General features: G+C 40.3%; 1 protein-coding gene across 1 annotated transcript; it reads right to left on the bottom strand.

The window, feature by feature from the left end:
- Window positions 1–6,525: 6,525 nt before the first annotated feature.
- LOC139455836 (HEAT repeat-containing protein 6-like) lies at window positions 6,526–17,991 on the bottom strand. The gene is made up of 8 exons (XM_071237383.1): window positions 17,907–17,991; window positions 14,453–14,613; window positions 13,479–13,555; window positions 12,276–12,353; window positions 11,348–11,569; window positions 10,855–10,996; window positions 8,113–8,226; window positions 6,526–6,905 (listed from the first exon to the last, which is right to left on the bottom strand). The coding sequence occupies exons 2-8, from the start codon at window positions 14,571–14,573 to the stop codon at window positions 6,841–6,843; spliced, it is 819 nt and encodes a 272-aa protein (XP_071093484.1). The 5' UTR covers window positions 14,574–14,613; window positions 17,907–17,991; the 3' UTR covers window positions 6,526–6,840.
- Between the last annotated feature and the right edge of the window lie 5,812 nt (window positions 17,992–23,803).

Here is a 23,803-nt window from a genome sequence, read left to right as displayed (position 1 = left end):
AGGCATTCCTCCCACGTCAAGCTGGCAGGCCGGGGTGTAAGTGATGAGCTGTTCCAAGCAGTGTTATACCCAGCTGAATCACTCCGTTGTCAACAGAACTTAATTACACGTTGATGGTGTTGAAACAGTTCATAAATCTACCCAATTGTTTGGCAACAGAAAGCCGTGCAAGCCATTGCTTTATAACAACATATTCATGCTAGCACACTTTGTCAAGTGTAATTACCCCAAAGATCTGCCAAAAGGTTTGTTTTTTTATACTTCAACATTGTGTTGCTTTGAAGAAAAGTGGACCTTGTTCCTTGTGTTAAAGGTGAGCAGATTGTAAACTGTTTGGGTTTTTTCAGTTTTAAAGGGTTTTTCACTTCCTTTGTTATTGATTTGGATTTTATTTCTGATGCTGTTTAAGTCTTTGTTGTAGCCATTTCCTCAGTGCCTTAGTTTTCATGTGTAGAAATAAACTGGGATTTTTGTCACAAGCAGTTAATTATGTCAATTAACACACACCAAGTACCCTGGAATGGCTCATGTTAAAAAGCCCAGATGAACTCGGTGGATTTGAAGATTGTTTTCTCCACCTTCAACCTTCAGTTTGATCATGTGTTTATGGAAACTGATGATTGTTGAATTTTGACATCAAGTATGTCAATTGAAATATTTCTGTGAGGTATTAATCTGTTTACTTAAGATATTAGGTAGTGCTATGCTTACAAATGAAATTATTATGATGGATTGATATTTGATTAAAATACTCGGATTGCTGTTGAGATATTGTAGGATTTATGGCAACGCTTGTGAAGATCATGATGAAGGCCCATTTGCACCTCATACTTCTACACAGACTTGCAACCTTCGTGCTACAGACGTGCAGCTGGGTCGGGATATACTGTTTGTTGTAAAAGACGAAATGGCAATCAGGTAGCCACAGTGATGGATAGTACACGGATGGTCACCAAGGAGAACTTTCCTCTGTGACCTGGCTGTGTCATCGTACCTGATGATGTAGATCGATGCTCATGCTATCAACCACAGGTTGACCTACTAATGGCTCTTAGAAGTCAATATTCCAGTTATGGTGCCCACTTGACGTTAACGTTGGCATGGTCTGTGACAAAAGAATTTTATTTGAATACTTTTCTCACTGTTCTTGAGTTATGGTCATTCCTGAGTGCAATACAATTCTTCAATTCTTGAAATTGTGGAACAGTAATATATCTGAATTGTCTAATCCTATTATTATACTAAGCATACTATACCTCAGCATTTCTTTCACTTATAACCCATACAGAGTTTGTATTAACAGGGGTGATGATTATTTAGACACATTGTAATTTTGACCAATGAAATGTATTTATTTAAACTTGTATTACAAAGTTGTGTGTCATACTGCCTGTTTGTGAATGCATGATATAAATCATTTTTAATCTATACTGATGTGTATTCTGTTTATGGAGATCTACTCTTCTCTTTGTTAAGCTTTATAGAGCAGTGAACCATCCCACTGCAATGTTCATTGTTGGCTTCGTGTTAACCTGGAAGTTTGTTCGTGCCTCTTGTCCTCAAACAATCATTTTGAACTAGGTTTTTGTAACCCAGCACAATAAATCATTATCAAGATTGTGGTCTGAGAGAAAATAGTTAAATTTTGAACTTTGATTTGTATTTGTTTTAGATTTGAAAAAAAGCTAAAATTCTTTACAGCTGAGATGAAAAGGCTTCTTTTTGGAAATAAGGTGCAGTCGGGTAACCTAGTGGTTAAAGCGTTTGCTCATCATGCCAAAGACCCTGGTTTGATTCCCGATGTGTGAAGCCCATTTCTGGTGTCCCTCACAGTGAAATGGCTGGAATTTTGCTAAAAGCGGCGTAAAACCACTCACTCACTCTTGGAAATAAACCGCAGTTCCTTGTAGCTTGTCAGTTATTCTCATAATATTAATTACGGTTGAATTTGTGAAATGCACTGAGCCTTCAGTTGTGTAAGTAGTTCATTAGTTTGATACTTGTCATCTGTATAGACAGTGTGACATTAAAGATGAATATGTTTCTTATGTGAGTTTTGAAGTATTGGATTACCACCAGGGCCTCTGTAATGGACAAACTTGTTGTTATGAGAGTTGTTGTAAAAGGCCGTCCAATACACTGAAATGAAAGTTATGTTTTGTTGTGCCCAAAGTCATGACCCTAGGCTACTGAATAGTACATATGAAAGTGTCCTTTATACTTTCTTTGAGATATGGTTTGACCTGATTGTTGGAGGACAACTAAAGTGTTCGTGTCTGTACACAGCAGTTTGTGTATGTGTGTGTCTAGGTAGTGTCACTCTACATGCAAATTATTTATTTAAACTACTGACATATGCATCTATGTAAACTTTCAACAGAAATAAATACATCATGTCTACACTCACCTGGAGTTGTCACGTATGTCCCGGGAGATGTTGTTCGGAATGACCATGGAAGACAGCTTTCTTTCCAGCTTAACTGGGACCACGTTTACACAGTCGTTGAGGGTGACGCAATTCATTGTTCAAAGCTGCATTTCAGTAATCTGTGATCTGTAGGAATCCCAGCTTCGCCCTGATTGTGTTTCTTTGTGTTTCAGAACCACATGGTGGTATCTTTAGTCTGAAATGCTGTGATAGGACTGAAATATTTGTCAAAGCGTTGTTAAACTCCCAACTCGCTCACTCTAGCTTAAATGGAAATTCCCCTGTAGAGCTCATTGCATCATCCACCATTGTTCATAGTATTGCGTGGTTTGAGAACAATTTGATGACCCACGAGGGATCAGGGTGTGAAGACCATTGTTGATGTCCTTGGCTGGACCATCTGGAATATTGCTGAACGCTGTGTAGCACCATACAGATCTTTGGTTTCTGTAGCTTGGAAGGGAAGCTTCATCTTCAGGAAGGGACACAGATGGACATTCACTGTGTAGACTTGCATCTCTTGGGCATGACAAAAACCTTTGATCTTGGGTCCAAATCATGGTTGCCCCAATTTTGTTTCTAGGTCTGTGAGCACCATACCCTGTGCTTGTGGGTTTCAGCAAAGTGGTAAAAGTCTAAGTGAGTGAGTTGGATTTAATGCCACTTTTAACAGTATTCCAGTTATATCACGGCGTGTGTGCTTAATGTGGGAGGAAAGCCCGAAGTGATGCAAGTCTCAGACATTTACCACTTCAGTGAAACCCACAAGCACAGGTATGGAGCAGACAAACCTAGAAACATAATCGGGGCGAACCGGGATTTGAACCCACAATCATAAGTTTCTGGTGTGCCAAAGGGACACAACTCAGCAAATTGCAGTGCCCGTGCCCCATTAAACGTCTAAGACATCGAGGTTTTCTCCCTCATTAAGCGACATGCTTTGACATAACTGCAATACTATTCAAAGCAGCACTACACCCAACTCGCTCTCTCATCTCCAGGAAATAAATCTGCAACCTCTTCCCCACTCACAAAAACAACACAAGACAAATCATGTATGAAGCAGATATTTATGCAGAATTATATTATTGGATAAACTTTCCAGGCAAAGAATAGTCAACAACAGAGCTTTTTAACTCAAGAATATCACAGCTTGACATTGTATTCTAAGAACATTTTCAGTTTCATAGTTTCAAGGTTTCAACAGTGAGCCAGTAAGATTTTAAGTTTCAATGCATTCTAAGTTGTGGTAGTATCACAAGGGGTATATGTGGTTTTATGTGTCCCTTGAGGCTGAGGCACAGAAAAATCCACATATGATGCTACTACAATGAATTTATCTTGCCGACATGTTTCAATCTGCCATTGTCAAAGAATGAAAACAAATTGAAAATTGATAGAAAACAGAGCTGAGGTTAACTTGTGTTGTCACATGACCTTCATTGACTCGTAAACAACCTGCAGCTTTTTGCTTCATAGTGGGGTGCAAGAGATTTATTCTCCCGCTCAGAAATCCAAGTGCAGCCTAGCTGTTTTCTTCATGGCAGGGTATAAGGGTTTTTCTCCCACTCATTGGTATTTTATCAAGATCACATGAACCAATCAGATCCAAACATTATAAGTTAAGGTAAGATAACAATATTTAAGTTGGAACCCTGAATCACTATCACAACAAAGCATTTGCCCAGTCACACACTATCACGCATATAAAATAATAAAGTGAATGTCTTGCCTTTTACTATCAGTGGGGCATCGGTGGCCCTGTCATCTTAGGCGTTGCAAATCCCCCTGCAGAGTTGCATCCCTTTGGCATGTCAGACTCCTATGATCATGGGTTTGAATCCCGGTCTGCCCCGATCTAGGTTTGTCACCACCATAACCTTGCTCGCAGGTTTCACTAAAGTGGGAAACATTTGAGACCGGCATCATGGGTTTGAATCCCAGTCTGCCCCGATAGTTTCAAGGTTTGTCACCACCATAACCTTGCTCGCAGGTTTCACTAAAGTGGGAAACATTTGAGACCTGCATCATGGGTTTGAACCCTGGTCTGCCCCGATAGTTTCTAGGTTTGTCACCACCTTAACCTTGCTCGCAGGTTTCACTAAAGTGGGAAACATTTGAGACCGGCATCATTTTCCTCATACATTAAGCTGACACACCATGATATAAGTGGAATACTGTTCAAAGTAGAGTTAAACCCAACTCACTAATATCTTAAGTGGGGTCCATTTGTGTGTCTAGTGCTGTACATATCATCCTTAACTTTCCTCTTACTTTCATTCTTAATTTCAATCACTGGTAGATTTGATAATACGTGAAAAATGTTACATATTAACAACATAATGAGGAGTATATTTCGGTGATTATTTCACGATGGTATGTTCCGTAATGGAGAAATCATCGAATCTGTTGATTCTACTTCCCTAATCCACAAAATCAAGTGATTTCTCAGATTTAAACCATGTTATGGTTGATAAACTATTCTATAAATTTATTTCTTTAAATTCAGAAAGGCCAGTGACTTCCTGGCTCAGAATCAACTGTGACAAGAGTGTAGTCATCATAATGGTTTGATGAAACAGTGCAACGATATCTGTTAAGAGTGAAAACTTTACGTCAGGAGACGTCGCTAATGAAAATAACAAAGATGGAAACCCTTATGACGAGTGAAGAAGAGAATGTGACGACGACTCCCGGTAGCAAACAGCAAAACCCGTCGGAGAACTATTCCTTTTCAATTAGCATACAGCATGTACGGCAATGATGTACCAATGACATAATAAAATATTTAAAACAGACTATCAAGATCCTAATAACAGCATAAATACCAACTCAATAAGTTCTTTCATCACTACCATTTGTTTTTCACATTTATTAGCCTGGTTTTGTTGGTAGTGGCGTCTCATACAGTGACACCCTGCTTCCACTGACACCTACTGGGAATGATAAGATATAAAACTAAAGGCATAATATTACATACTTTAGATATCACAAGGAACAGTACCACCCCTGTCCACTGTGGCTTAATAACATAACGTTATGGTCCCTACATAATCCTGGTCCAATGTTGACAAGCTTTCACTGTATAGTTTTGCAGTTGTTATGATGCCATACATATCTGGATAGTAAGGTTCCGATATGATACCCAGGGCTCAATTTAGCGATATCAAACATGCACTAGTGCAACCTATAACTGAAAAATATAACATGATACTTATGTCTACATACTTCAAATTGTGTCTGCCTAAACCTGACTTTTCCACACAACATCAATCTTTGAATACACTCAATACTTCTAGGCTCTATTTACCATACTACAACACTAACCCTATGTCATGTGTAAGGGGCGGTCGGGTAGCCCAGTGGTTAGAGCGTTCGCTCATCACGCCGAAGACCCGGGTTTGATTCCCGACATGGGTACAATGTGTGAAGCCCATTTCTGGTGTCCCCCACCGTGATATTGCTGGAATATTGCTAAAAGCGGTGTAAAACCATACTCAGTCAGTCATGTGTAATTTCTTAGGTGTGATGTCATCAAACTGTGGGTACTTTAAGATTATGTGCACATGTTCCTATGACATATTACAGCAATGCATCTTTAATCCAGGTGACACTGGCAGCCGACCATGTTTCAACTTACACAATGTATGGGACCAGGGTGCAACCAGGTTTTGCCTGATGCAATCTGGTACAAGTTAAATCAAGTTCCTTAAATTGTGTCTTGAGACACAATGTGACACATGCATATTGACGCTGGTCTTGTCTTCAGCTGTATTCCATCAACATGGGAATCAAAGGAAGCTCAATCAAATGTAATGCATCTGGGTTAAATCATACACCAGTGCCTTGAGACCACTTTTATGTATCAGCGGAATATATGATTTTACAAATAATGTTCATACTATTTTACATGTTACCTTTATATGTGTGTATCATGCAGTATCATTTTCCAAGTTCTGTGATGGGATTTGAACCACAGACCTGATCAGGTTGGGTAACTTGACCACATAACCAATATGGTGAACCTATCAGTGAGCTGTAAAGGACTTGATGTCTTCATGACACATACAGGTTTTATTGAAATTGTGGTTCTTGTGTATTCAAATAATTTATGTTTTTTTAAGTTAATAGTAAAAAAAATAATAATTATTGAATGAGTTTAATGAATTTGGAATCTATCAGTGACGACCAGGTAGTTAAGTAAAGAATGTACGGCTAGTTTCTGTAGGCTGCAGAACCCATGATTCTCAGAAGCAGTCAATAATCACTAAGCCAGACCTCAGAATTCAGATCTACATCATCCAAGTCAACATGACGTGATTCGGAGTAATTGTGACTTCAGTAGACAGGGTTTGGTGTCTTGTGAACATCTTTCTTTTTCCATGCCCATCATCAAGAGTATCATCTCTCCATTAGTCATAGATTTGCATGAAAGCTGATTTTTCTGCTGGTCTGTTTTCTTGTTCCTCGTCAGTGTCTGAAACATGAAAGAAGGATCTCATCACCTTGGTTACCATGAACATGTCTTCGTCTTCACCCCCCCACTCCGGCACCATGATGAATTTTGTTCAAGTGGGTAGTCTGGATCAGGGTGCACCCAATTTTCATTCTCAGCTCCTTGGGGAGTATACAACCCATGTTGCCTGTGAGGCGCTAGATAGTTAACAGCCACACATCCTACCCTGCATGGGCAGGAATAGCGGGTGGGTCTTAGTGTGTATACAGTATACTGACTCCGAGCCAACCAGTCCTTGTTTTAGCCCCTTAATGCCAAGTGCCAGGCAGGGTAACAACAAGTACAACATATATTAACCAATCACAGCCTTTGTCTCACATTAGTTTGGTTACAAGGCTTGTTCTGTTTTGTAATGCACTGTCATCAATCAATAATGTCTGTAGGTTGGCAATCAGACCACATTTCTTCCAAGAAACTAGAATATAACAACAGTTTGTTTCCATACATAGAATCTACATGTATAAATCCACTCATAAAATATTACACTGTACTTTTATTCATTTACACTAATAATTATTTATTTTTTTTTTTTGCGTTTTGATTCATTGCCCATGATCAGTGTTACATAGATCTACATGTCCCATGCTACTGTGAAATAATTTTGTTCCATTCACTACTATCACTACGTAATGTGTTGAACAATGAATATCTGTATAACGCTCTTTCCGAGGATGCAGGTTTGGGATCTTGGACCCCGATGACCGCGGTATATCGAGGAATCACTACCATCGTTTAACGTCTCTTGGTATAGCGCAGCTGGGGATCGAAACCCGGACCTTCTGCTCTCCAGGCAAACACTCTACCACAAGGCCACGAACAAAGTCACTTGCCTAAGGAGACACCACATGTGCTACATATGCTTCAACCACTGACCTTCAACTTACCAGGCACTCTATCCACTACACCACAGAGGTGGTCCTCTTATCAGGAAAGTGTAATTTGAAAGAATGATTTTTAGCATAATAGCATTCAAACGGAACTCAAACCTTACCCATAGTGATGAATGAGTCCCATGTATAATAAAATAGAATGGAGACATAATTCACTGGCTAATCAATGCCGACCTTCCCCACTGGTAAACACACAAGGAATATTGGACCAAGTATGATTAATACATTCTTGGTGGCAAGAGACAACAAGCCTAAGCTCTTCCTGTCCAGTTCCTTACCTGCATGTATGAGGCAGATCTCTGTGAGCAGCTGCATGGCAACCAGATCGTCTCCAGTGGACAGACACAGCCCCACCTTCTCCACCTGCTTCCTTGCTGTCTGCAGTGTTGGACCTGAACACAAGTATGTTACACAGTGTTACAGGGCAGTGTCGGACCTGACACAAGTATGTTACACAGTGTTACAGGGCAGTGTTGGACCTGGACATAAGTGTGTTACACAGTGTTACAGGGCAGTGTCAGACCTGACACAAGTGAGTGAGTGAGTATGGTTTTACGCCGCTTTTAGCAATATTCCAGCAATATCACGGCGGGGGACACCAGAAATGGGCTTCACACATTGTACCCATGTCGGGAATCGAACCCGGGTCTTCGGCGTGACGAGCGAACGCTTTAACCACCAGGCTACCCGACCGCCCCCCTGACACAAGTATGTTACACAGTGTTACAGGGCAGTGTCCGACCTGGACACAAGTATGTTACACAGTGTTACAGGGCAGTGTTGGACCTGGACACAAGTACATTACACAGTGTTACAGGGCAGTGTCAGACCTGACACAAGTATGTTACACTGTGTTACAGGGCAGTGTTGGACCTGAACACAAGTATGTTACACAGTGTTACAGGGCAGTGTCGGACCTGGACACAAGTACATTACACAGTGTTACAGGGCAGTGTCAGAACTGACACAAGTATGTTACACTGTGTTACAGGGCAGTGTTGGACCTGGACACAAGTATGTTACACTGTGTTACAGGGCAGTGTCGGACCTGACACAAGTATGTTACACATTGTTACAGGGCAGTGTTGGACCTGGACACAAGTATGTTACACAGTGTTTCAGGGCAGTGTCGGACCTGACACAAGTATGTTACACAGTGTTACAGGGCAGTGTTGGACCTGGACACAAGTATGTTACACAGTGTTACAGGGCAGTGTCGGACCTGACACAAGTATGTTACACATTGTTACAGGGCAGTGTTGGACCTGGACACAAGTATGTTACACAGTGTTTCAGGGCAGTGTCGGACCTGACACAAGTATGTTACACAGTGTTACAGGGCAGTGTCAGACCTGACACAAGTATGTTACACTGTGTTACAGGGCAGTGTCAGACCTGACACAAGTATGTTACACTGTGTTACAGGGCAGTGTCGGACCTGAACACAAGTATGTTACACAGTGTTATAGGGCAGTGTTGGACCTGGACACAAGTATGTTACACAGTGTTATAGGGCAGTGTTGGACCTGACACAAGTATGTTACACAGTGTTACAGGGCAGTGTCAGACCTGACACAAGTATGTTACACAGTGTTACAGGGCAGTGTTGGACCTGGACACAAGTATGTTACACAGTGTTATAGGGCAGTGTTGGACCTGGACATAAGTATGTTACACTGTGTTACAGGGCAGTGTCGGACCTGGACACAAGTATGTTACACAGTGTTATAGGGCAGTGTTGGACCTGGACATAAGTATGTTACACTGTGTTACAGGGCAGTGTCGGACCTGGACACACTTATGTTACACTGTGTTACAGGGCAGTGTCGGACCTGGACACACGTATGTTACACTGTGTTACAGGGCAGTGTCAGACCTGACACAAGTATGTTACACAGTGTTACAGGGCAGTGTCGGACCTGACACAAGTATGTTACACAGTGTTACAGGGCAGTGTCGGACCTGGACACAAGTATGTTACACAGTGTTACAGGGCAGTGTCGGACCTGACACAAGTATGTTACACAGTGTTACAGGGCAGTGTCGGACCTGACACACGTATGTTACACAGTGTTACAGGGCATTGTCGGACCTGGACACAAGTATGTTACACAGTGTTACAGGGCAGTGTTGGACCTGGACACAAGTATGTTACACAGTGTTACAGGGCAGTGTCAGACCTGACACAAGTATGTTACACAGTGTTACAGGGAAGTGTCGGACCTGGATCAAGTTTGTTACACATTTTTACAGGGCAGTGTTGGACCTGGATCAAGTATGTTACACATTGTTACAGGGCAGTGTTGGACCTTGACACAAGTATGTTACACAGTGTTACAGGGCAGTGTCAGACCTGGACACAAGTATGTTACACAGTGTTACAGGGCAGTGTCGGACCTGGACACAAGTATGTTACACAGTGTTACAGGGCAGTGTCGGACCTGACACAAGTATGTTACACGGTGTTACAGGGAAGTGTCGGACCTGGATCAAGTATGTTACACAGTGTTACAGGGCAGTGTTGGACCTGGATCAAGTATGTTACACAGTGTTACAGGGCAGTGTTGGACCTGGATCAAGTATGTTACACAGTGTTACAGCAAGAGCTGAACATAGTTGGAAAGCCCACTTCGAAGTATAAAGATGCCTGCTTTTTCCAAGACAACGATAGCACAAATTAACCTCACCTCAACCAAACAGCCATTTTCTATCAATTTTGAATTCTTTTAAAATGTCATATTAAACATGTGTGTAAGATACCTCCGGCTCATGGTACAAAACCTAACACAGGAAGCATAAAACCCCATGTACCCTGAGTGATCCTACTACAACTGATAGTGCTGCTCACGCACCTCCCTTCAGAAGGGCAGAATCACCAAGCTTTGCTATCAGTCATACAGCCACGATCATGAATCCATGATGTACTGAAACACATGCCTGCATATTGGGGGTCTTCCTTGTGCCATCTATTTGCCACGTATTAAATAATAGAATCAAAGCAAAGGATTATTTCCCCCTACCCTTCAGGAACTGGGCGTTGGATGATCGGAGTTTCTCCATGAAGGCTTGTAGGATGAAGCCCTTGGTCTGCAGACATGGCAGCAGCGCCGGTAGGTCCTCGGGGCACAGCAGGTGCAACATGTGGAAGATGGCCTCTATGATCTGTGAGTGAGTGAGTGAGTGAGGAGGGTTTTACACCACTCTTAGTGATGGGTGTTTCTTTGAACGTCAAAAAACCGAATTAGTTCCTTTCTAATTTTATTCAACATTAGAGGTACTGAATTACTGAAATTTGTTGACAAGATTTTTCTAAAAAAATTCATTTTTATTCCACATTTGTATATTTGGGTCACTGGATCTGCAGGAAGCACCTTATTAAGCCGTAAAATATTTCTAGTAATCCCTGCCCACTTAAAGTAGATGACAGCCGACCCATTGACGTGCTTCTGACCTCAAGCCCACATCCTACCTTGGCTCCCCACTCTCTGTTCAAGCGAATCAATGTCCAGTTACCTGATCGGTCAGATTGTCCCTGTAGCGGAACTCAGCAAAGTCGGAGATGTCCTCTGATGATCTGAGCGCCTCAATGAGGCTCTCCCACACCGAGGCGTACAGTTCAGACGAGCCGTACGCGTTTCTCTCCCTAGGGACCGATAGAGCCAGGGCACCATTGATGCGGACCTTGAAGTTCTTGCAGTCTTTCACCACCGAGGAGAGGGCATTCATGACTTCGATCTAGGAAATAACACTGGCTGGTTTAACATTGCTTTGAACAGTATTGCAGCTTGATGTTGGAGGAGAGCGCCAAGTGATACAGACCAATTTACTACAAGTATGTGTATGGTTCTGACAAACCTAGAACTATAATCAGGCCGAACAAAGATTCAAATCCATGATTATAGCTTTCTGTCATGTCTGGTCCATGCAAAGACAATGGCTGAGAAGGTTGGGGGTTTGATTTGTTTGTTTGATGTTGTTTAACGCTGCACTCAGCAATATTCCAGCTGTATGATGACAGTCTATAAACAATCGAGTCTGGACCAGACAATCTAGTGATTGATGTCATGAGCATCAATTTACTCTCATCTGGGATGAGATGACATGCATCAACCAAGTCAGCAAGCCTGACCATGCGATCCCAATAATTGCCTCTTACCACAAGCATAGTCGCCTTTTAAGGCAAGCATGGGTTGCTGAAGACCTATTCTACCCCGGATTTTCATGGGATGTTGAGGCCAAGAGAAATATTAATTGTTGTAACACTAATGTTAAAAGTTAATTTTTAGGGTGTCCAAAGACAATAGTTCAAAACCATGATTGAAAAATGTATCCGATTTCAACCCAAAATAATTCTGAATATAGCCTCTAGGGTATAAAGTCCATTATTTAACTGTATAGGAAGAGTACTCAAGATTCTGCTTAAACACAAGAACACACTTACTGTCCACTCAGCCTTGCCATGGGGGAGGAGATTGTTCTTGAACATGTTGCTGATAGCGTAGCAGGCGTTCCACCTCACCTAGGGAAGGAACGTCAGATTGAAGAAACATGAACACCCTCAAGGAGTGGACACAATATTGACAGGGCTGAGTGAGTCTGGTTTAATGCCGCTTTGAACAGTATTCCAGTTATCAAGGATGAGAATGGATATTTTCCTTTTCAGCCGAAACTTCTTTGCAATGGAGCAAGGGTCATAATTTGGAGGTGTTTTGGGGGAAGCCATTAGATTTTAACAAATTTGTGGTCAGTAAAATGCGGATCCGCGGAAGATTCTTACCCCTGAGTTATATCACTGCTGTGTTAGCTTAATGTGAGAAGAAAGCCTGAAGAGATGGAACCCACAAGGATTGCTGTGGTGCAGGCAATCCTAGAAAAATAATCAGGCCGAACCAGGATTCGAACCCAGGATCGGAGGTTTCTGCAGCACCATCGGATGGGCCAATGGAGGCGTTGTACAGGTCACATGGCACCACAGGAACATGTGATGGCGGCGTTCTCAGATATCTGCCAGCCAAAGTTTCAATGAGGGCCTGGCTATTGGGAGAACTGGAATAACTCCTTGTATAAGTACTGTGATTCGGCGGGTCATTATTCTTCATAATCAATTTAATGCTCCCAGCTCGCACAATGTACCAAGGTCAGACGATTTGATTCAGATAAAAGAAGAGCGAGTCTCAGTTCACGGTTTTGTGTTGTCCGCCTTTGTGGCCCACATGACATAACCCAGTTATCTCCCCTGCAAGTATCTATTTCCTTTGAGGTGAGGTGAAATTGGGTTTAAGTATTGATTATTAAGATTATTGAACTTATATAGCGACATGCATACACTTGTGTGTGTGTGTGGCTGCATGTACTAGTCAGACTAATGCAGACTTCATAGTGCTAGCACACTGAGATACCATGTCACAGTTTAACATGAATACCCCCTCAGACACAGTATACTGACTCCGAGTCAACCTGTCCTTGTTTCAGCCCCTTAATGACAAGCACCAGACAGGGTAACAACAAGTTCCATCTTTTAACATCGTTTGATATGACATGGCCAGGGATCGAACCCTGGGCCTTCCCCTCTACCACTAGACCATGGAGGCGGTGTCCTGCCCTGAGGAGGGTGCCGTCCTGTCTACATCCGGTGGGTAACTACCTTCATTGTCCCGGACAGGATGTTCTTCACCAGGGCCTTCACACTCTCTCCAACTGCACTCACAAAGTTACTTTTACCTGGCCACAAAGAAAATGTCATGTTTGAAAAGCTGCACTGACTCTGACTTCAAATTACACAACGTGATGGATTTGATTACATGATATTAATATGACAGAACTTATAATATTACAATATTACATTCATTCACCTGATGAAGGAGTGAGTGAGTTGGGTTTAACGCCGCTTTTAACAGTATTCCAGTTATATCAAAGCGTGTCAGCTAAAGGTGGGAGGAAAGCCCGAAGTGATGCAGGTATCAGACGTTTACCACTTCGGTGAAACCCACGAGCACGGGTATGGTGCTGACAAACCTAGAAACATAATTGGGGTGAACCGGGATTCGAACCCAAAATCATAGGTTTCTGGTGTGCCCAAGGGACGCAACTCTGCACAACGAATCACGGCCGAAATCATATACTCCGAAACGTTGTGTTCCTCATGATAAAGAACTTCCATCAATTCTCTTCCTTAATTTAACAGAAGATAATATGGATGATCAATTCTTTATCACAGCTGTATCAATAATGCAACTTATCATATGATCCTATCACACTTTGTCAAAGTTGTAAATACCGCTCTATGATAAAATAAATAAACATGCATGTTTGATCACATTGCTGTACAAAACACTCAAAGGAAAGACAAGTTGCCTAAACCTTGAATTTCTCACATACAAATCTCAGGATATCAATCTGCGGCAATATCCAAGATCCAATCTTCAAGGATCAATATCAAAAGTACCTGGCTTATATTGAACAGGGTGTTGTTCAGAGTATAACATGACTGTAGGTTGGCGAGGCAGGGAATCTTGTAACAAGTCAAGGAACAGGAGGAAGTAGGGGATTTGGAACCAAGGGACACAACTCTGCCCATTTTCTTACAAAGCTGACATCGATAATTAACTGCAGTATTACCTAGACTTCTCTCTGTGAGATATCGCAGCAGGTTGCCGACTGCACGGACAGCGTTTGACTTGACTTTGTCGGTGTCCTGAGATGACTTGGTCGCCACTGTGAGGAGCTTGAGCAGCAGCATGTCGGAGAACTCATCTACAAACTCCAGGTCACCACTTTCCCTGTCAGTTGGAAACAGTGTGACAACAGAATGAGTGCAGGTTTGTGAGTGAGCAATATCACCTTCACACGAGGATGGAAACACAATAAGGCTTCATACATTGTACACAGAGGAGGAACAAAACCTGGGTCCTACTGGTGATAGAGTGGACCCAGTTGTCAGGTCATTGTATGTAACAGTGTTGACTGGTGGTCAGGTCATTGTATGTGACGGTGTGGACCCAGTGGTCAGGTCATTGTATGTAATAGTGTCGATCTGGTGGTCAGGTCATTGTATGTAACAGTGTTGACCTGGTGGTCAGGTCATTGTATCTAACAGTGTTGACCTGGTGGTCAGGTCATTGTATGTAACAGTGTTGACCTGATTGTCAGGTCATTGTATCTAAGAGTGTTGACCTGGTGGTCAGGTCATTGTATGTAACAGTGTTTATCTGGTGGTCAGGTCATTGTATGTAACAGTGTTGACCTGGTGGTCAGGTCATTGTATCTAACAGTGTTTATCTGATGGTCAGGTCATTGTATGTAACAGTGTTGACCTGGTGGTCAGGTCATTGTATGTAACAGTGTTGACCTGGTGGTCAGGTCATTGTATCTAACAGTGTTGATCTGGTGGTCAGGTCATTGTATGTAACAGTGTTGACCTGATTGTCAGGTCATTGTATGTAACAGTGTTGACCTGGTGATCAGGTCATTGTATCTAACAGTGTTGATCTGGTGATCAGGTCATTGTATGTAACAGTGTTGACCTGGTGGTCAGGTCATTGTATGTAACAGTGTTGACCTGGTGGTCAGGTCATTGTATCTAACAGTGTTTATCTGATGGTCAGGTCATTGTATGTAACAGTGTTGACCTGGTGGTCAGGTCATTGTATGTAACAGTGTTGACCTGGTGGTCAGGTCATTGTATGTAACAGTGTTGACCTGGTGGTCAGGTCATCGTATGTAACAGTGTGGACCTGATTGTCAGGTCATTGTATCTAAGAGTGTTGACCTGGTGGTCAGGTCATTGTATGTAACAGTGTTTATCTGGTGGTCAGGTCATTGTATGTAACAATGTTGAGCTGGTGGTCAGGTCATTGTATCTAACAGTGTTTATCTGATGGTGAGGTCATTGTATGTAACAGTGTTGACCTGGTGGTCAGGTCATTGTATGTAACAGTGTTGACCTGGTGGTCAGGTCATTGTATGTAACAGTGTTGACCTGGTGGTCAGGTCATTGTATGTAACAGTGTTGACCTGGTGGTCAGGTCATTGTATCTAACAGTGTTTATCTGATGGTCAGGTCATTGTATGTAACAGTGTTGACCTGGTGGTCAGGTCATTGTATGTAACAGTGTTGACCTGGTGGTCAGGTCATTGTATCTAACAGTGTTGATCTGGTGGTCAGGTCATTGTATGTAACAGTGTTGACCTGATTGTCAGGTCATTGTATGTAACAGTGTTGACCTGGTGGTCAGGTCATTGTATGTGACAGTGTTGATCTGGTGGTCAGGTCATTGTATGTAACAGTGTTTATCTGATGGTCAGGTCATTGTATGTAACAGTGTTTATCTGGTGATCAGGTCATTGTATGTAACAGTGTTTATCTGGTGGTCAGGTCATTGTATGTAACAGTGTTCACCTGGTGGTCAGGTCATTGAATAGAACAGTGTGGAATGGTGGTCAGGTCATTGTATGTAACAGTGTAATCTGGTGGCGAGGTTAATGTAGTCAACACAGTAGATTGTTGCTCAAATTATCAGTCACTGGATTGTATGGTCCAGACTGTTATGTACAGGTCATGGTCATGCAGCTGGAATATTGCCGAGGGTGGTGTTAAACCACAAACAAAAAACTGTATCAGTTGTTGGTTTGATGTGAGATCATATTCAAAGGAACTTTATGGAACAATAATTAAAGACCAACGCATCACCACATATCTGAGATGTAAAACAAGGTTTGGAATTAACCATGAGACTCAAAGGGTACTTGTCATGTGAAAATTTTAAACTTTAGGGGTGGGTGGGTCCTTAATCCAAATACTATAGCAACAAACATGGAGGACCCCAGGACCACCTTATATTCCAACATATAAGAAAACAGTTCATAACATTAAGGATTTCCGTTAATCTTAAACACAGACAAAGATTTTTGCCATTTCTTATGAGAAAAGTAATTTATACATTTTACTGGCATGAAAAACTTATATGATTTAAGGTATCGTCTTCCTATGCTGGGCCCTATCTCAAATTATTTTTTTTATAATTTTCAATATGCCAACAAGACATTTGACTGGCATGAACAACCCGTGAAGATCTGGGTTCAATTGATCTTCAGCAATCCAGGCCTGTCGTAAGAAGCAACTGATGGGATTGGGTGGTCAAGGCTGGCTGACTCGGTTTATGCATGTCCTGGCATCCTAATTGGTTAGTTGATGGTCATGATTTCAATCACCGGATTGTCTGGTCCAGACCTTATTATTACAGATGCTGTCATATCGCTGAAATACTGCTGAATGTGGTGGAAACAAACAAAAACAGAAGAGAAACAAACAAAACTGGCATGTACAGCTTTGAGCCCCATAGCACTGCAGCTTCCTCAGCACTGTAGTTTCTTGGAAGGTTTGAAAAAGTAACTTTAATTCAGGTAAAAATCAATTCATAAAAATAAGTTATATCATAAGTCACATTGTTAGATTACACATCATAGCAGTTTTTTGGCCTGTGGTCTCTGAGAAATAAAGACTGAAAGATTTTTTCAGATGTTTTACCATTTTTTTATGAAGTGATTATTTTGTGCATTCTCCAAGCAGGAACAGCTCTGAGTAAAAATGTGTTATTATATAGCACATCAAGGTTACTGCTTGCTGTGCCCAGTGGATTTTCAGAAGACGTTATTAAAGATTACACATAATTTTACTGAGGAAAGCTACTGTCTAAACACACGGGTAATGGCAAACATTTGCATGCTTGCCATTGAACCCAAACGTTAGTTTGGAAAGAGAGTCTTTTTTAATAAACTTTAGGCTGACAATATTACTATTTTATTAGAGAGATCAAGCGAGTTTCATCGTCGTTGTGGGTTTTTTTTATGAGAACTTATCAAAACAACCCAAATGTACACTGGATACACTTACGGTGCATCTGTGTATTCAAGAATTCTGTTCATTCACAATTGACACCAATGAGCATGTCTTGCCTCGACCGCACGCAGTGCCTGTTGGTGCAGTCGAATGCAAGTCTTTCTAGATCCATGTCTACAACTTTATCTATACATGCACAGTATTTGTAAAAAGTATTAACAGTGAAGATACTACCTTATGTATCAACGAGCTGATAAGGCATCCCATGACATATCACAGTTTGCTTATAAACAGCTAACATCGTCGTTGTCATTTCTAATATCACTTCCTGGTGGCCATTTTGTTTGAGAAAGTTCAAGGTCGTGTTGGATGGTGCTAGACTAACGTTTAGTCTCTGAAAATATATAATTTGGAAAGAAACAACGCCATTTAAATTGAAAAGGAGTCCCAGTGAGATGGGGGATTCCTGAACCTGTCCCAAATCTAGATTTGCTATATTTAGGTCTTATGCATTGCAGAAATTTTAAGGGACTGTGAGACATTCTAGGATTGCACTTTTGCCCACACATACAAATAATGTTAATTTTGTCAATATCTTCCTTTTCCTCTTTTTCATTTACAGTTTAATGCGATAGATCGAGGCAGGGATGCAGTTTAATATTATTCCACCACAATGCAATTTCACATTTTCTTTTTAAAACAGTGTCAATAGATATCTGTGCGTGTATACAAGAAGAATACAAGTGGCTCACTGTATGAAAAATACAATAATTTCGAGTTTATTCTAATTAGTCTCTGTACCTGTCAGGTTGACACAGAATATTAGATTTGGAGTCTGTCTTTTTATAATTATGCACGTTGCGACACACGAAGTCTAGTTGGAATCTCCGATACAGTAAATTTCGATCTTTCACGGAGGGCCTGAAACTGGTGACGTCGGGGCTCAAACACATGACGTCATTACCTTTGTCCTTGCATCTTATAAGCTTGGCAGCTATAAGTGGCATCAATTCAGATCTGATCAGCTTGGCGTGAAAACAAGTTAGTTTTAAGAAATGTTTACAATCAAAAGGTGTGTGTTTCATAACTCGCTTTGTCGGATTTGAACTAATACCATAATTTCCTAAAAAGGTTTTATGTTACCAAAACTGTTATGGAATAAGGTTCTGCATTATATGTAGGGAAATTAAAGACAACATCACGTGACGTAATGGCGGGCGTGGTCAGAAATTGAACAGACAACAGAATGTGAACTAAAACGTATTTACGCTAAGCAGGAAAAAACGCACGCACACACACGTATATATGTACGCATGTATTCAGTGGATTTCGTTTAAAACAGTGAGAGAGTTATGTTACGTGATTCAACTAGAACAACCTTACAAAAGGACATAGATTTTTATTTGATTCTGAAACATTGTTTCAATATGCCAGTATTCATTATCATCATAGACTGGTGACTGTTCCGTCCCCTCGGGGTAGACCTATTCCTGGTATTGTTGCACTGGACGTGGTGTGTTTATACATTACCGTCAGTTTAAAAAAAAAGTGAAAATTATTAACGCACCCATTACCCACCATGCCAGAATACACTGATCGTAGGTTTGCATTCTAGATTCTCTCTGATTATAATCCCTGGACCACTATTGACTATCAAACGTGTATCAGATCAATGTTCCTGTGCAAACGTGTTTCCATCAACCCACCAGACTCGATTACTTACAGACCCGTCACAGTAGCTGGAGTGCAGCTAAACAACAATCAAACAACTATTTGTTGTTTGACGTTCTAAACTGTGTACCGAGAGTATTGTGTCCCCTCGGAACGTTACATACACTGTATGTGAAGGATAAAACTCGAAACAATCCTCATCCGAGGGTGTTTTATCTTATTTGTGAACCGACAAAACTTTCAACACTTTCCGTGAATCTTAGGAAACGGACGTAAAATATCTCTGGATGGCGAATAATTATGTACTTGAAAAATGAGATTCTTAAAGCATTGTGATTTATTTAGTGTTTCACTCCGGAGCCAAAAGATACGAAAGTTCGATGAATTTAAGTGTAAAAACAACAGTAGTTTGTGTGTGAAATAGGAGAAGAGGGTAAACATTTGTACATTTGTCTGTAACAAATTCATGAAAATGAGTTGGTAGCATTAATGCCAGAAACGTTGGATTAGGCTTTGGGATATGCGTGTTTGTTTGTTTTTTAACGCCGCATTCAGCAATAGTCGATCTTTATAACGGTGGTCTGTAAATAATCGCGTCTGGATCAGACAATCCAGTGTTTGCTTTAGGATATGAATGATATACACCTTATATGACATGAGGAACACTTTCTTTGGGATAGATTTAAATTAATGTATAAAGTTTAAATTTTAGTTACACAAGACAGAAAATGTAAGTTAAGCTTGAGAATAATTAACATGTATATATAAAAGAGATACCCCTTAATGCAGTGTCACTCTTACACAGTTGAGATAACTTCACCTAATAGAATGATAGTGAGTTAGTGACAAAGGGCGGTTTTACGCAGCTTTTAGCAGCAATATCATGAATTTTAAGGGAAACACCAGACATGGGCTTCACACGTTGTACCCATGATGGTATTCGAAACAAGCCTTCAACCTGACCACTAAACACTTTAACCACAAGGTTACCCCACTGGCCCTAATCCCATGATAGAACACATGGGTTGGTAATCAAAGGCCTCAAACAGGGTGTTTATGCTTATGTTGAAATAACGTGCTAGAAGAAGAATTCAATATTTTTATTTATCAAATATATACTTCTAAGATTTCGAGTATATGATTATATGTTTTGAATTGATGAGTTTACTACTACAAACCCTGCATGATGAAACGATAGGGGTATTATGTGTCTATTTTACTGCTATACTTCACTAAAAGAGAGAGACAAGTCTACCATTTCAAGGAAAGTCCTTCAAAGTACCTATGCAATAGTAGTATGGCTTGAAAGTGTCTTTCTCCCAAGGAAATAGGTGTATCATATAAATACTTACTGAAATAATAGTCCTATGGCTGTTTAGGATATATTCCAAGCATGAATATTTTGTGTCTATTATTGCGCGTCTTTCGTAATCTACCAAATGCCACAAATCTATGCTATTGCAAGGCAAGCGGTGGATATTACGTACGCAATAGTAGCATCGCTTGAAAGCGTCTTTCTCCCAAGAAAATAGGTTTATCATATAAAAACTTACCGAAATAATAGTCTTATGGCTTCGGAGTATATATTCCAAGCATGAATATTTTGTGTCTATTATTGCGCGTCTTTCGTAATCTACCAAATGCGACAATTCTATGCTATTTTAAGGCAATCGGTCAATAGTACCTACGCAATAGTAGTATCGCTTGAAAGTGTCTTTCTCCCAAGGAAATAGGTGTATCACATAAATACGTACCTAAATAATAGTGTTCTGGCTTCGGAGTATATATTTCAAGCATGAATATTTTGTGTCTATTATTGCGCGTCTTTCGTAATCTACCAAATGCGACAAATCTATGCTATTTTAAGGCGAGCGGTCGATATTACCAACGCAATAGTAGTATCGCTTGAAAGTGTCTTTCTCCCAAGGAAATAGGTGTATCATATAAATACTTACCTAAATAATAGTGTTCTGGCTTCGGAGTATATATTTCAAGCATGAATATTTTGTGTCTATTATTGCGCGTCTTTCGTAATCTACCAAATGAGACAATTCTATGCTATTTTAAGGCAAGCTGTCGATATTACTTACGCAATAGTAGTATCGCTTGAAAGTGTCTTTCTCCCAAGGAAATAGGTGTATCATATAAATACTTACCTAAATAATAGTCTCATGGCTTCTGACTATATATTCCAAGCATGAATATTTTGTGTCTATTATTGCGCGTCTTTCGTAATCTACCAAATGCGACAAATCTATGCTATTTTAAGGCAAGCGGTCGATATTACTTACGCAATAGTAGTATCGCTTGAAAGTGTCTTTCTCCCAAGGAAATAGGTGTATCATATAAATATTTACCGAAATAATAGTCTTATGGCTTCGGAGTATATACTCCAAGCATGAATATTTTGTGTCTATTATTGCGCGTCTTTCGTAATCTACTTAATGCGACAATTCTATGCTATTTTAAGGCAAGCGGTCGATATTACTTACACAATAGTAGTATCGCTTGAAAGTGTCTTTCTCCCAAGGAAATAGGTGTATCATATAAATACTTACCTAAATAATAGTCTCATGGCTTCTGAGTATATACTCCAAGCATGAATATTTTGTGTCTATTATTGCGCGTCTTTCGTAACCTATCAAATGCGACAATTCTATGCTATTTTAAGGCAAGCGGTCGATAGTAGCTACGCAATAGTAGTATCACTTGATAGTGTCTTTCTCCCAAGGAAATAGGTGTTTCATATAAATACTTACCTAAATATTAGTCTTATGGCTTCTGAGTATATATTTCAAGCATGAATATTTTGTGTCTATTATTGCGCGTCTTTCGTAATCTACCAAATGCGACAATTCTATGCTATTTTAAGGCAAGCAGTCAATAGTACCTACGCAATAGTAGTATTGCTTGAAAGTGTCTTTCTCCCAAGGAAATAGGTGTATCATATAAATACTTACCGAAATAATAGTCTTATGGCTTCGGAGTATATGTTCCAAACATGAATATTTTGTGTCTATTATTGCGCGTCTTTTTCGTAACCTATCAAATGAGACCATTCTATGCTATTTTAAGGCAAGCGGTCGATATTACGTACGCAATAGTAGTATCGCTTGAAAGTGTCTTTCTCCCAAGGAAATAGGTGTATCATATAAATATTTACCGAAATAATAGTCTTATGGCTTCGGAGTATACATTCCAAACATGAATATTTTGTGTCTATTATTGCGCGTCTTTCATAACCTATCAAATGAGACCATTCTATGCTATTTTAAGGCAAGCGTCAAAAGTAGCTACACAACAGTAGTATCACTTGAAAGTGTCTTTCTCCCAAGGAAATAGGTGTATCATATAAATACTTACCGAAATATTAGTCTTATGGCTTCGGAGTATACGTTCCAAGCATGAATATTTTGTGTCTATTATTGCGCGTCTTTCGTAACCTATCAAATGAGACCATTCTATGCTATTTTAAGGCAAGCGATCGATATTACCTACGCAACAGTAGTATCGCTTGAAAGTGTCTTTCTCCCAAGGAAATAGGTGTATCATATAAATATTTACCTAAATGATAGTGTTATGGCTTCTGAGTATATGTTCCAAGCATGAATATTTTGTGTCTATTATTGCGCGTCTTTCGTAATCTACCAAATGCGACAATTCTATGCTATTTTAAGGCAAGTGGTCGATAGTACATACGCAATAGTAGTATCGCTTGAAAGTGTCTTTCTCCCAAGGAAATAGGTGTATCATATAAATACTTACCGAAATATTAGTCTTATGGCTTCGGAATATATATTCCAAGCATGAATATTTTGTGTCTATTATTGCGAGTCTTTCGTAATCTACCAAATGAGACCATTCTATGCTATTTCAAGGCAAGCAGTCAATAGTACCTACGCAATAGTAGTATCGCTTGAAAGTGTCTTTCTCCCAAGGAAATAGGTGTATCAATAAATACTCACCGAAATGATAGTCTTATGGCTTTGGAGTATATATTCCAAGCATGAATATTTTGTGTCTATTATTGCGCGTCTTTCGTAACCTACCAAATGAGACCATTCTTTGCTATTTCAAGGCAAGCGGTCGATATTACCTACGCAATAGTAGTATCGCTTGAAAGTGTCTTTCTCCCAAGGAAATAGGTGTATCATATAGATAATTACCGAAATAATAGTGTTATGGCTTCTGACTATATATTCCAAGCATGAATATTTTGTGTCTATTATTGCGCGTCTTTCGTAATCTACCAAATGCGACAATTCTATGCTATTGCAAGGCAAGTGGTCGATAGTACATACGCAATAGTAGTATCGCTTGAAAGTGTCTTTCTCCCAAGGAAATAGGTGTATCATATAAATACTTACCGAAATATTAGTCTTATGGCTTCGGAATATATATTCCAAGCATGAATATTTTGTGTCTATTATTGCGCGTCTTTCGTAATCTACCAAATGAGA

This window comes from Haliotis cracherodii, unplaced genomic scaffold (assembly GCF_022045235.1).
Source record: "Haliotis cracherodii isolate W230 unplaced genomic scaffold, xgHalCrac1.p SCAF_11, whole genome shotgun sequence".
In the NCBI taxonomy this organism is placed as follows: domain Eukaryota; kingdom Metazoa; phylum Mollusca; class Gastropoda; order Lepetellida; family Haliotidae; genus Haliotis; species Haliotis cracherodii.
Note: the sequence above shows the minus strand (reverse complement) of the source record. Positions and strands in the feature narration are given on the sequence as shown.

Excerpts from the sequence above, each read along its gene's own strand:
- LOC139455836 (XM_071237383.1), bottom strand. The coding sequence starts at position 14,573 with ATGCTGCTGCTCAAGCTCCTCACAGTGGCGACCAAGTCATCTCAGGAC. Across the intron at positions 11,570-12,275 it reads ATGGCAAGGCTGAGTGGACA|ATCGAAGTCATGAATGCCCT; the intron begins GTAAGTGTGTTC and ends GTTATTTCCTAG. Across the intron at positions 6,906-8,112 it reads GATCTGCCTCATACATGCAG|ACACTGACGAGGAACAAGAA; the intron begins GTAAGGAACTGG and ends TTCATGTTTCAG.